Source organism: Bacillus rossius, chromosome 2 (assembly GCF_032445375.1).
Source record: "Bacillus rossius redtenbacheri isolate Brsri chromosome 2, Brsri_v3, whole genome shotgun sequence".
Classification (NCBI taxonomy): Eukaryota; Metazoa; Arthropoda; class Insecta; order Phasmatodea; family Bacillidae; genus Bacillus; species Bacillus rossius.
Window position 1 is genome coordinate 126,539,914 of NC_086331.1, and position 13,916 is coordinate 126,553,829.

Below are 13,916 nucleotides of genomic sequence, written 5' to 3' on the forward strand. Positions count from 1 at the left end.
GGGTGAGTAGATAATAGAGTAGATTTATCATGACATGAATGTAATGAACATAGGAAACATGAACGTAGGAAACATGAGTGTAAACCAAATGCTCTGCTACTAGCTTGTTCCTCGGATGACGTAAAATACTGCAACATATAGAAAAGGGTATAAAATATTGGGTATTAAAAAGATGATATATCACAAAACATTCTACTCTATAAAATTTAAAGCTTATACTAAAACATTGAATTCCAAACTACTAAGAACTTTAATTAACATTGACAACATTACTTGTATGTATTTGTGCTCATAATTTGTATGAAAACAGTTAGAAAAAAGCAGTTGTCAAAATGACAATAATAATTACTGAAAGGGCTGCTTAAAGATGACTTTGTTAAAATATGCAAGGCACAGGCTCTAGAACCAATTACAATATGAAGTGCCAAAAAATATCAAAATATAATAAAATCTCAACTTTAAAATATCTGGTGGCTAACAATATCAATAAATACACAAACAAAGAGATATAGGAAAGTTAACGTGTATGTCTGTACCTGACTACTGGTGCAATTATTCAAATTGGCCAACTCGCCTCAGCATTTGACTCCATAGCAGATGCAAGGAGTCACCACGAAGCTCTGTCTGGCTGGTGACGATGTCACGAGTCGGTGACCCCAGGAATCGCAGCTTGCAGCAGTTTCGGTGAAGAGGTGTTGTCTTCCTTGGAGAATCACCCCAAGGCAAACTTCTGGTTCGGCGGCTCAACACGAGTCTGCCTTCTGTACAGCTCGTAGCAACTGATTAATCATCGTACAAGGTTTAACTGAAGGACACACAGTCTCTTGAACTTCACGAACACTAAGTTCCACAGTAATTATATATTTTCAAGGTAACATCTTCCAACCCTCCGTTTCACTACCTCCAGAGACTAAGTCCCACTATGTATCTAACGTAAGTAATTGCGAATACCATAATAAATTTTAAGATTGAGTCCTGAAATTGATGAATGTTAATATACAAAAAAGGTCTCAATGGGTCTGGCAGACCCAAAAGTAAAATAATCCTGTGTAACAACAAGTTTCAATTGATGGTAATGTTGTCAACTTGAAGCATATGAACTGATTAGAAGATACTGAAGTGGTGGTCAAAACTGGAATGCCATCTATGAACAGCAGAGGGAACTAACAGCAATTGGGGTCTGTCAGACCCCAAGATCTCTGAAGGGTTAAATTTTTCTCAGAAATTATATTTTAATTGTTTTTTAGTTATGTATTTTAATTGTTTTTTAAAGGTTTAGAGTTTGCATTATGTTTTTACCTTTTTCAAAACTTAATTATTTTTACTGTTTGTTTTAGGAAAACTTTGTGTCAGTCGGAGTAATTAACTGCCGGGATTACGAGGAGCTGTGCAGTAGTTTTCAGTCGCACACTGATATAATTTTGTGGACATCAGCAGTTGGAAATGCAAATGCCAGTTTTCACTCTGTAGAAAGCTTAGAACCTAGAGATATTACCATAGAAGTTCTAGGGTATTTACCAGATATAAAACTGCTTGAGGAAGATAGTTTTGAGGTATAATTTATTTATTTTGTTTAAATTTTAAGTTGATGTTCACCTCTATGTAACCTATGTACACTTAAGTATATAGGCATGTAAACGCACTAAAGTTATACTTATTTTTCTATCATGGTGGTAAGTACATTGTTTATAGTAAATATGTGTTAGGTTTTTAGTATTTTGTTCATTTAAAGTTATTTCCCAGGAGTAAAACTTTAGCACACACAAAGTTGATGTAAAGTGCTTTGTCTAATTTGTGTACTTATAGTAGGCAAAATGCATATTTGTTCAATTTGGTTTAAATAAATAAAATTATACTTCTGATAAGTAGTTAGAAGTTAAAAAAAAAATTTAAGAAAATCATTGAGAGAAAGCTGGGTTTTATTTGTATTTAAAATATAATTTTTTTTGCTGTAATTATTTACTCACGAATCAAGTTAATTTTACAAAAAAACATTCTGTATACCATGATTTATTCATTTTGTTTTGTTGATTTCACATGGCGTATATTACTCTGTGGTTCTGTGATTTGGAAGCTGTTATAATAATATAATATTCACATTTTATTAATTTTACATAGTACCATTACTATTTACATAAATCAAAATACAAGTTTTGAAATTTTTTTGAAAAATGCATCTTACTGCTAAGAGGTTGTTCGTTAAAGGGGTGGGGGGGGGGGGGGTGGTCCGGGGGTCATCCACTGCGAAACAATGAATTTCTAGTTGCCAAATGGTGTTATTTAAGTAGTTTTTGTGTATAGACATTGAATATACAACTGGTATAAATATTAATTTATTTTAGTAATAAATTATTTCCATGAAAAAGGAGAGGGTTCTAACCCATAATCCCTCTGGCTTCACCACTAACTTACATTATTTTGATAATAGAAGAGACTACTAGTATCTATCCGTTGAGTAGGAGTGTAATATCATCCGATAAGTGATACATAATTTATTCATACCTAAATCATGGCAAAGCACTTAAAATAATGATAATGTTGTCATTGCCTTCAAATGTATATAACAGCTCAATTATTCAGTTCTTAGTGGAAAATATGTAATAAACATTAATTTTCTTTTAAAAAACGTATGCAAGGCTAAAAAAATTCATCAAATTCTTGCAGCCACATAATCAGGGTAGAGGCCTATCTTCATAAGTGCATGAATGAAAATGCTGAGTGAATGCTTATGTTTTTGTCTCCAGAGCTAGAGGAGATGTAGGCCCGCTACTTAGGATTATTCAATTTTTTGTTCAAAATAGAAACCACAAATGGACTGTTTATTAGTTTTTCTATAACACAGTTACAATTACTGATGCAGGAGTCCTCCGAGACCAATGAAACAGCATTGCCTGAAAATCCAGGTGAAGAAACCTTGCTACTACTATTAATATTTGTAGCTTGCGTTCATCTGTTTGTATAAACAGCAAACCTGGTTTTGTTTCCAACCCTGCAAATTAGTATCAGCGCATTTCAACAAACATACATAACATGCTTAATAGACTATAAAATATTTTCCTGCACAATATTCTGTTTGCATGTTTAGTAATATAATTTTAATTTTCAAAGACTTGTGGATTATTTACTGAATACAGATTTTATTTGTATTAATTTACAGGATATGCGAATGCAGTTGAGACTTGGTTCGAGTACAGCCTGGTTGGTGTATTTCTTTCTCGGCAACACTCATGGTGGCGACACTGAACTGAAAAAGCTACCTGCTTTACTGCCCAATATTCACATAGCGAAAGTAAACTGTGCCCGTATGGCATCAGTGTGTGGAGATTTGAATATAAATCGATATCCGCTGTTTGCAGTTTTCAAACAAGGCGGAGGTCATGAAATCCACCATGGGCTCGGACTGGCTCACGATGTAGCCACTTTCGTGAAAGAAAGTAGTGCAGCTATTAATGTTCGCATTCTCTCGCCTCGTGAGTTCCACGCTGTTGTCGACAATGGTAAGTTATTTAACATTTATGTATTAACTTGTGTGTGTTTTAAAAACAAAATTTTATAGCTATTGCATTCTGTCTAGAATATAAAAAAAAATCCTATTTTCAATGATTTCTTTTGTATTAATGAAAACAAATGCTTTGTAATGAAATTCCTTTCTTTTGCTTGATTCAGAAAATGAGTTGTAACTTTCATAAATCATTGACTAAATTTTCAATCTAATGGTTGAAGTGGTGGCACCCAAAATCATCTTGGCCAACTTAAACTCATTGACATAGTAATTACATCATCCTTCAAATTTGTTCTGTAATGATGATCACTTTATAATGGAAAAGTGATAAGAATTGATATTCAAAATATGTTAAACTAAATTAACTCTCATTTATATTTGTATTAAGTTCCCAAATTGTATGTTCATACACTCAAAACGAATATTCTTTTGTTTGAAATAACGACCTATCTAGGTAGCGTTTCTGTCTCCTGTAAAACTTCGCAAATGGACAAAAACAAGTATTTTGTATACTGACAGAATGTTGTGAAAGTTAATTAAAATGTATTCTTCTTTTGAATTGCTTGTGGTATAGAACAATGATATTTATAATTCACTATTCTGATAGTAAACTGCCATAAAATTACTTCTCTCAATACATAACAGCACTGCTCTCATCCAGTGTCCAAAAAACAGTTAACATTTGTAGTGTAGTGCTGTATGTACTTTGTCAAACAAACAGTTTAAACTGAGCTGATATTACTGCTGTTAGTGTGTACATGTTTGTGGTATGATTATAATGCATAATTATATTTAGTATTAAACTTGATCATGAATGTTATTTTTCCATAGGTGATGACAAAATGTGGTTCATAGATTTCTATGCTCCCTGGTGCCCACCATGTCTACGCTTGTTACCAGAGTTTCGAAAGGCAAGTCAACTTATAAGTATGAATGTAAACTTTGGTACTGTAGACTGCACAGCGCATCGCGAGCTATGTTCACAGAACAACATCAACTCTTATCCAACTACTGTTTTGTATAACAACTCTGTGAAATATCAGTTCTTTGGAGAACATACAGCTTCTAGCCTAATCGACTTTATCAAGGATATAATTTCTCCTACAGGTAGGGCCCATGAGGTTTTTTTTTTTTTTTTTAATTTTTTTAAAATGGTAAATTATATTGTGTGTTGTTTTGTTATTTTTAAGGCAGTATGAATGATTTTAGTGAATACTAACCGTTGTTGTGGGTGTGTCTTTCAAATATCTTTGTTTTTAAATGGTCAGGGTTCCTGCAGACAGGGTACATCTGAAATATGGAGAAAACTCAGGGAATTGAAAAGGTGTCTTCAAAGCATGTGAAACACAGAGAAATTGGCAATATCTAAGTAAAAAACAGTATTGTTAATTTTTCACATACGTAATATCTTAGCATTTTTTACCAAATGTATTGAAATAAATTCATTTGCCATTTTTAATCTGTATCTGATTTTTACTAACATTATTTAATGTAAAGGATACAAACAATTGTGTATTAATTTGAAGCACAATCAAATATATGTAGTGTGTCCCATAACTCAACACCAAGCTGAGAACAGTTGATAGGGCAATTAATCACGGTTGTGAATCCAAAAACCAAAATTCAAATAGTATTGTAGTTTTTGAGTTGTAGGCAATTTTTCAAAAGTTTTTAAATCCCCCTCCTTGCACCAAATTATTAGATTAATGTAACGAAAAATTTTTGCTATGCAATGATAAATAACCATACAATTTATAGCAATCTAAATAAAATCAAACTCTATGCTTTTGGGAGGAAAAATTCTTGCACGACTTATGAAGCAACAATTTTTAATCGGGTAACTTCGACTATTCACATTATGCAAAAATTATTTGATAACTCATCAAGTTATTTGCTTTGATTAGTCATATTTTATATGATAACAATCTATAATGTATTGTTTCAATGCTTGATCAGACAAATTTATTTGTTCTCTTTTCAGACTGGCAGTGTTGATTGTGTTGTGTTGATGGAAATGGTAACAGTGCAAGCTGTTGTCCAGAAAAACATTTTATAGTCTATTTATTAGTAATGAAACAGATATCTGCTAAACATTCCGTATGCTGACTATCCGATCTAAATTTACTATCTGGCCAAATACCAGATAATAAGCGAGTATCTGGCCAGATACCGGATAAAAAAAACCGAAATATAAAATTTAGGTACTTTATTTAATTCAAATAACAAATATAATCACCATATTTTCATTTTACAACAAAAAAAATTAGTACTAGTACTGCATTAAGGGCAAATTACGGTGAATGAATACCAATGTGTCTGCATTAAGAGGCAACAAACGGTTTCGCTTGTCTTCACAGACAGCCAGCTTCAGAAAAAAGTCTTTCGCTGTACACGCTGCTACAGGGCGCTTGGCAATTCATAGCTGGGTAACACTTGTTCTTCGAGTCTGGTGAATCCGGTTTTTTCTACTATGGATAATGGCCTGTTGTCTAGTGCAATCATTTCTGCTATTAAATATTGGTACTTCTTGGCTTTTACGTCATTTACGCCCCAAAGCAATTTCCTTTTGAACAATTCTGTCATAGTCAGGGGCGTAGCCAGGGGGGGGGGGGGGGGGTTAGGGGTGTTAACCCCCCCCCCCCCCCCCCCCCTTTTTAGCTCCAATTTTTTTTCTTATCTGAAAGCAGTTTAGCTAAAAGCCTGGGTGTCTTACTATCACTGGTCACTGCACTGGAGGGGAAGAGTAAGCGAGCCCTACCGATTCTCCTTCCCTTCCCCTACCCCTGTCGCGAGCAGAAGCTATAAGGTTGTGACGCCGTAACGGGTCCCAAGCTTTAAAATATCTTACACCTTCTGTATTTAACCAGCGCGGTAATTATAAGCAGATGTTGACTGGGTTTCCAAAAGTGTAAGGGTCGTTGTGTGTGTGTATAGAATTGAGACGTCGACATGGTGTCATGTAACTCTTTAAGCTAAAGCTAATTGTTCCCAGGAATAGGCCAGTTCTGCCGAAACCCAACCCTTTTTATTACTTTTTTTTTTTTTTGGATTGTCGAACTTCGAGCATGATTTATGATTTTCAGTGGACATGGACAAGGGACTTGGATTGATTAAAATATATTTAATTAATTTCTTACTTCATCACTCAAACAATTTTTTTATTAAAAAAATAATAATATTTTTACATTACAATATTTAAAGTTTAGTACCGAAAACTGCTAAAATAGCACTATTTAACACCTTAAACCCCGAATTTTTCTGGGGGAGGACCCCCGGACTCCCCGCTTTAATAGGGGGACCATGCTTAACCCCCCACCCCCTCCCCCTACACAAATCTTGGCTATGCCACTGGTCATAGTCAATTGATTTTTTGCATATACTGAAGACAAACTTGTCCCTGGGATGGCTAAAGGCATTGTAGTAGGCACAACAGTGGCTGGATTTTTATTCAGTGCATGGAATTCATCTGGATGTGTAGTTTTTATATAATTTTTCATGGCAGAAGTACGTAGAAAAAATAGGATGCCATCAACAAAACTCTGCTACAAATGTGCCGTAAAAATTTTATTTAAATATAAATGTCATTTTTTGTTTGTTTACAGTAAAACTGTCCTTAAAACAGATAATAATTAGGAAAATTACTACATTTCACCTAAGAATTTACTTTTACATTTTACCTTTCAAAAATAACTTTACTACTTACAACGGTACAACTGTCTCTCAGAACCTAAACACTTCTATCTTAAGCTAAATGGATGTACCTAAAATTTTAGCAGTCAAAATTAATTTTTTTTCACGTCCATTATTAATAATACTTTGTAAACATTTGCAATGTTATAGGCTGAAGTAATTCTGTTAGGGAGTATGTACATTTTTTATATACCGGTACATCATTATTTATCATTCATTTTAGTATGGTTTACATTTTGTTTGTAATGTTGCAGTAATATCGTTGACATCCACTTCATTTTACCAGCATGTTGCCCAGAAAGACAGCGGTGAGTTGTGGTTGGTTGACTTCTTTGCACCGTGGTGCCATGCCTGTCAGGAATTGGCACCTCAGTGGAGAAAACTGGCGAAGGTAAATTGTATAAAATGTGTAGAGAAAGCTGAAGTTACTGTGTTGCATCATGAAACATGTATATCTACCAAAGCGATCCAAGTTGAACTTCCCGCTGGTTTGAAACCTGACTGTTCTGCAATTGAGAAACGTGGCAGATGTCCTCTAAGTCAGTGGGTTTTTTCGAGACGCTCTTGTCCACCCAACACCCTACTGTCAGAACCTTGATATTGAGATGCTAAATATGTTGTTTAGTCACTCAAAAATCCTGTAAGTACTATAGTTCATCCAGGGCTGTTCCATTGCCATTTTCTTCAAAAAAAAATGAGGCTGTCTTGCCATGCAGTTTGTCTTTTTAAATTTTTTAAATTTTACTGTCAGTAATAATTAAAGTTTTACCCTGTACATTTATTCCGATAGCTCTCTTTCATTTATTCTTGGGTCAAAATTTTTCACACATTTCACTCATTTTTATTTGGGCTATAAAAGGTCTCACAAGTGATTATAATTATGAACACTTTTGACTTTTTACCAGTATTAGATAATGTTTAATGAATTTTATCTGGCACTTTAAATCCACAGTAAACAAACACCTATATAGTGGCTATTATTAGTAATGAAAATAGTGTAATATTTTTGTATATAATTTTTTTAACTGCCATAAATTTTGCTAATTTGTGTCAGTTTTTTTCCAAAATTTACAATGTTCTACAAAATATTTTTGTAGTTTTAAGTTAATTTTAATTATCACTTCAGCAACAGTTAATATTATAGCAGAGTGAGGAGATAGTGTTTTTATTAATATATGTGAGACAGACATGTGCTTGGGCTGGAACATATTTTGTAAGCTTTTGTGTTAAAGTGCATTCATATAAAGTTAATGCAACTGATCTGGTGGTGGATGACTCCTATTCTAGACTGCTATTACCAATCCTTTCTCCTAGTGGCTCAGTTATAATCTGTTAGAATACATTATTACAATATTCCCCTCCCTCGATTATAATCTTCCCTTGACAATGACTTATTATTTGAATTGATATATGCCAGGGTGATAATGTTTGTTAAATTGTTTGGTTTGTAGATGGTCAGTGGTATTTCCAATGTTAATATTGGAGAAGTAAATTGTGAAGTGGAGTTATCTGTGTGCAGTGATCAGGGTGTGCGGATGTATCCATCTGTAAGATTATATCCATTCGGCAGCGTTGGACTCTCAACTCTGGCGTAAGTATTTTATTTTCATGTTCCTAATGTTTCTTTTTATGGATTTCATTTTTAAACAAGTAATCTTCTGTGTAGAGAGAGATGTTGACTTATTGTTTGTTTTTGCTTTACGAAGTGTTAAGGCAGTATACAAGGATAAATTTTTCAGTAAATTGATTTTTATAGTTTTTTTTTAAGAAATAACATTTAGATAGTTGCAAACTGTTATAAATTTCTAAATTTTTATTTATTTTTGATGTGTAAAGATCTTAGCTCTTGGTATACAGCATTTGGTGGGAGTAATTTCGCGAATGGAACGAAAGTCGCATGTAATAAATGTGTAACCACGGTGCTGCTATGTGTAGTGGATAGTGAAAACCAAAGTTCATAGAGACAACGGAAAACATTATAGTATTAACTGTTAAGTGAATTTTAACAAGATGGGCAGTATTTTAAAATAAAATTCCTTGTCTGAAATCAGGTCCAAGTCGAGGTTTTTCTATTTTATAAAGTCTGTTTTTGCCTTTATCGGAGCCGTTTCATTTTATAGTTTAACCTTTCGCTCTGCAAATCGAATGATTCAATATTCAACGTAACTGCTCCGGCAGCAAGTTCTTGCGACGGGTAAGGAAACTATGTGTGATTGGCGTCAATAAATAAGTTGAAAACACAATTTTTGTACATCACTCTCTATTATTTTAAGGAATCCTACATTAAATTTTGTGTTCGGGTTTCGTATTTTAAGTTTATTTGCAACAGAGAACACATGAGTTTGCTCGTTACCGAGGTTAGATGTTTACACATCACTGGTAACTACTAAAGGCCTCGCTTACATTTTATTTTGTTTAAGCATATTGTTGCAAAATATTTTCTTGTATAATTAAATAACAAGGTCATACTCATAAAATACTTTGTTTTGTTAAAAAAAAATTATTTTTTTTTTCACATACAGTAGAACCCCTCATATCCGACCTTCCCACAACCGACTCTTCCGAATATCCGACCTAGTCTCCGTGGTTGGCGAGCCTGTTCAGACTTGAAAAAGTGACGCATCTACATGTCTTCGTGTCGCAAACTGTAAGTTCAGACGTGATTGTTGGTGTAGAATGTGCTCGTACTATAATCTTGTACTGTTCTATGTTTTTTAACGTAACGTAACGTATTATGGGCAAAAAAAGTGGAGGGACACTTCCGCAAAATCAAGTTTGGCAAAACAGAAACAAAAATACATTACTGAATTCTTTAAATAAGGTTTGCTTACATTGTATTCATCTTATCATCTATAATTTAACAACAGTAAATGTTCGAAATGTATACAGCAACATTTTTAGAAATAAAGTTGTATTACTGAACAAACTGTATAGCTGGGAAAGGCTTTTTTTTTTGCTCCTACGGATATCCGACCTTTTGGCCGTTCCGACCATGGCCCGGTCCCGTCATGGTCGGATATGTGAGGTTCTACTGTACTATCAAAATTATATGTATTTTGGTGAATGTATTACATTTTATGTAATTATATTTGCACCTTTATTTTTAGTGTTTATAATGGTCATAGAAGTGCAAGAGCTCTCTACCAATGGTTGTTTAACTTCATACCATCATCAGTTGAACAACTTGATCCTTCAACATTTGATACCTTGGTACTTCAGAGCAAAGATGCTTGGCTAGTGGATTTCTACGCACCATGGTGTGGTCATTGTGTTACTTTTGCTCCTGAGTTTGAGATATTGTCACAGGTAAGGTACATTGCAGTTTTAATGCTATGTAGTTTTTCTGGAATAGGTACATATTTTGTCATAATATCTTACAGTTTACCCAATTTTATTGTTTAATTATAATTAGGGTTGGGTGAAGATGGATATTTAATTTTGAAGTTAGGTCAAAGCGAATATTGCCAAGAAATTTGTCAGAATTTTGAATCAAAACTCTTTTTAACAGATACAAGTAGGAAATAAGCATTACTATAATCTAATGTGCCTGGCCTGTTGGCTCAGTAGAGCTTCTGGTTGGTCAGCCAATAGTCCGGGGTTCGATTCCCAACCAGATCTGGGATTTTTCACTTATGGAAAATTTATTTCCCTTTTCCAGGACTGTGTGGTGTGTTTCTCCTTCACCTCCATACTGCGAAAGGCAGTGGCGATTCACTGCAGTTTCACTTTGCCTAGTCCGCTACTTCGTGGCGATGTTTAGGGTGCGATTCAACCTCTGCGCTGATAACCCCATCATCATCATCATTATAATCATAATCATAATCATAATCATCATCATAATCATCATCATAATCACATCATCATCACATAACATCATCACATCATCAGTACATCAGAACTCACTGAAAATAAAATATAAATTTTTGTTTTGTATCCTGGGGATGAAATTTATTTTGAAGCTGAAGTAAAATATTAAAAAAAAATTTCAACTTCACCCACTTCTAATTGTAAGCTGCTGCTTCGTAAGGCGCCTTCTCCAAACGGAGGTTGGCGGTCCACGTAGCCTTAGCTTATGAAGTAGTTAGTGACATTTGCATATACCCACATTACTTTCATCCATGTGTGTGTTAATATCAAACCAGCTAACTAAACAAGAACCACATATGTAACTGGTGAAGCAAGGGCCGGATATTTCATGGAAGTGGAGATATTTAACTGTAAGTAACTTGTATTTTCAGTTATAAGAGGAGTGCATTACTAAATGGGAAAAGAAAAAATAATTAGTGTTTTTATTTTTTTTTATGTGTACTGTAAATAGTTCTTTAGGTATTTAGTAGTTTTTATACAGATGTGCATTTATTGAACTATTGATGTATGTTTCAGTAACACTATTTCATTATCACATTTGATTTACATAATTTTTTTTTTAATCTTACTGATAGTGTTCTTGCCAAGTTGGTAGGTATGCTATGTACTTTCTATGCAGTTTTCCTTATTCTGCATTGAACCAAAGAGATGATAGCAGTATTATTTTAGTTGGAACTTCATTCTGTTTCATTTCATCATTTGGTGGTGATCGTACCAACCACTATTTACTAAATTTATTTTTTTCTGCTGTGGCAAAAAGAAACTATTTTGTATTGCATAGTAATTATATATATTTTATTTAAATGTCCTTTACATCTTTACAGAACTCCTATGTTATTTCTAGAATTTGTGATAACATTTTGTATTAATGAGAGTTTTTTATTAACAGGGTTTTTATTCACTAGGTTTTTCTGTCTCTGTAGTTGTACACTAAATAGCAGAATATAGGAAATACATCAGCATGAAAATGGGACTAAACATGAATCTTATCTATTTTGAATGTAAATGCTTAATGGGCATAAAGTTAAGTTAAAATGCAGGAAAATAAAACAGTTTTTATGTGTGCTGCAGAAATTTATGAATGTGTAATTTTTATTGTTCAATGTGTTTTTCAGTGGTTAAAAGGACGTGTCAGAGCAGGCAAACTAGACTGTGACAAATACTACCAATTCTGCCACAAATGTGGTGTGGTTGGATATCCCACAGTGAAACTGTACACTGGAGACTCCAGGTCCCATCATGGAGAAGAGATTCCTAGCCAGTCAAAAGATTATATTCTCTCTCATGTAAATAATGTTCTGGATAGCTCTAATAAAGTACATAATTTACATGATGAATTTTAGGTTCAATTGTCGATTCCGTAAAATATCTACTTAACGGAAAAGCTGCTGAAGTAATTTTAATTCGTTAGCATTAAGGGTGGAATCCAAAGTAGTCGTTGAGACATTTATTTCTTGGTACAAGCATTCCTTTTAATTATACTTGAATACAATTTTTTATTAATAGTCCCTTAAAGAATTATTAAAACTATGAATTCATAGTCTCAAAATAAGTAATGCTATGTGTCAGTGAATTTAAAGTCGCACAAATAAATGTATTTATGCATTTCTCAAGAATTCTCAAGCAAAAAAGCTGTGTTTATGCATCAATAAAAGTTGTTCCTAATCAAGTATAGGTCAGTTTTATAAATTGGTTCTCAACAAATATAAATAGTTTTAATATATTTTGCAAGCTTTTCTAAGTAATTTATGACATCAGTTGCCAATTATTTGTCAAAGTTATATTTACAAACTGGTTTAAAATCTATAGTTCCATAAATGAATTTTAAATGTTGCCAAACATTTCCTTTTCTAATTTTTTTTTATATTTCATCTGAATTATAAATTATAAAAAAATATATATTAACATTGATATGCCTTAACTCCTAAAGACTAATACATTGTGACAAAAAAAATGGAGAAAAAGAATGAGTGCGAGTGATTAGAATCTAGGCCACATGCACATGGTTATGGTACTGGTGTAGTATATTCAACACCTAAACCATTCTTTTTGTGTCTTGGAATATCAGCCCAAAAGTGGTGCTACATTAGTTTGAATGTTGCATTGTATAAAAAAAAAATTTTACTAGAGAATCTGTATTTTATTACATTGTGCATGCTATTTAGAACGTTTAACAAGTTTACTTTAGTTTAAAATGTGGTATGTTTAGAAAAATGGCCTAAAAATACACTGCACTGCAATGCTACTGCACACCATTGTAGCCACATGTCTCGCTCAGCAAGGTGAGAAGTAGCAGGAAATACAGTTCCTTGTGCTGGTAACTGATTATAGTTCAGTAGGTTTAGTCAGTCATTGAAGAGAAGAAAATAGTGTAACAATCCAAAATGCCAGAAATTCTGTTCTGCATATGGTAGGATTAACAAAGGGATTTAGTACAGCTTGTTATATTTTTACTTCATCAGATACATAATTGGATGTTTAAGTAGTACTTTACGAAGTAACATTTGTTGCAACATTATGAATGTATCAGTTGTACAAGGCAGGCCTAGAGAACAAGCACTGCTTCACAAGGCAGTGCTTGTTTTCTAGTTGGTCACCGATTATGGATTCCACCCTGAGTATCTTGTGAAGTAATTTTTTAAATGGTAATGCGTTGTTTATTTACTGAATTTAATCTTAGTACTTATTTTATTTAAAATGTATGTTCACATGTCCTTGTAATTTTTATATTATGCATAGCTTTACTTAAAATGACTGGCTATTATAATGCAACTATAATTTATTACTCATTTATTTTGTAACCAAAGCTTTAATTTTTTTTAATTGTGAAATAAAAAAATTATTAAAACTTAAATTT

At 33.2% G+C, this 13,916-nt stretch overlaps 1 protein-coding gene across 1 annotated transcript in view; it reads left to right on the forward strand.

Moving 5' to 3' along the window:
* LOC134529790 (dnaJ homolog subfamily C member 10-like) overlaps positions 1-13,913 on the forward strand; it is a 35,156-nt gene extending 21,243 nt beyond the window's left edge. Inside the window, exons 5-11 of the mRNA XM_063364237.1 lie at positions 1,338-1,553; positions 3,158-3,497; positions 4,334-4,609; positions 7,447-7,583; positions 8,644-8,783; positions 10,300-10,498; positions 12,175-13,913. Coding sequence (XP_063220307.1) covers positions 1,338-1,553; positions 3,158-3,497; positions 4,334-4,609; positions 7,447-7,583; positions 8,644-8,783; positions 10,300-10,498; positions 12,175-12,402 — 1,536 coding nt within the window. The 3' untranslated portion in view covers positions 12,403-13,913. The remainder of the gene's footprint in view (positions 1-1,337; positions 1,554-3,157; positions 3,498-4,333; positions 4,610-7,446; positions 7,584-8,643; positions 8,784-10,299; positions 10,499-12,174) is intronic.
* Positions 13,914-13,916: the final 3 nt, after the last annotated feature.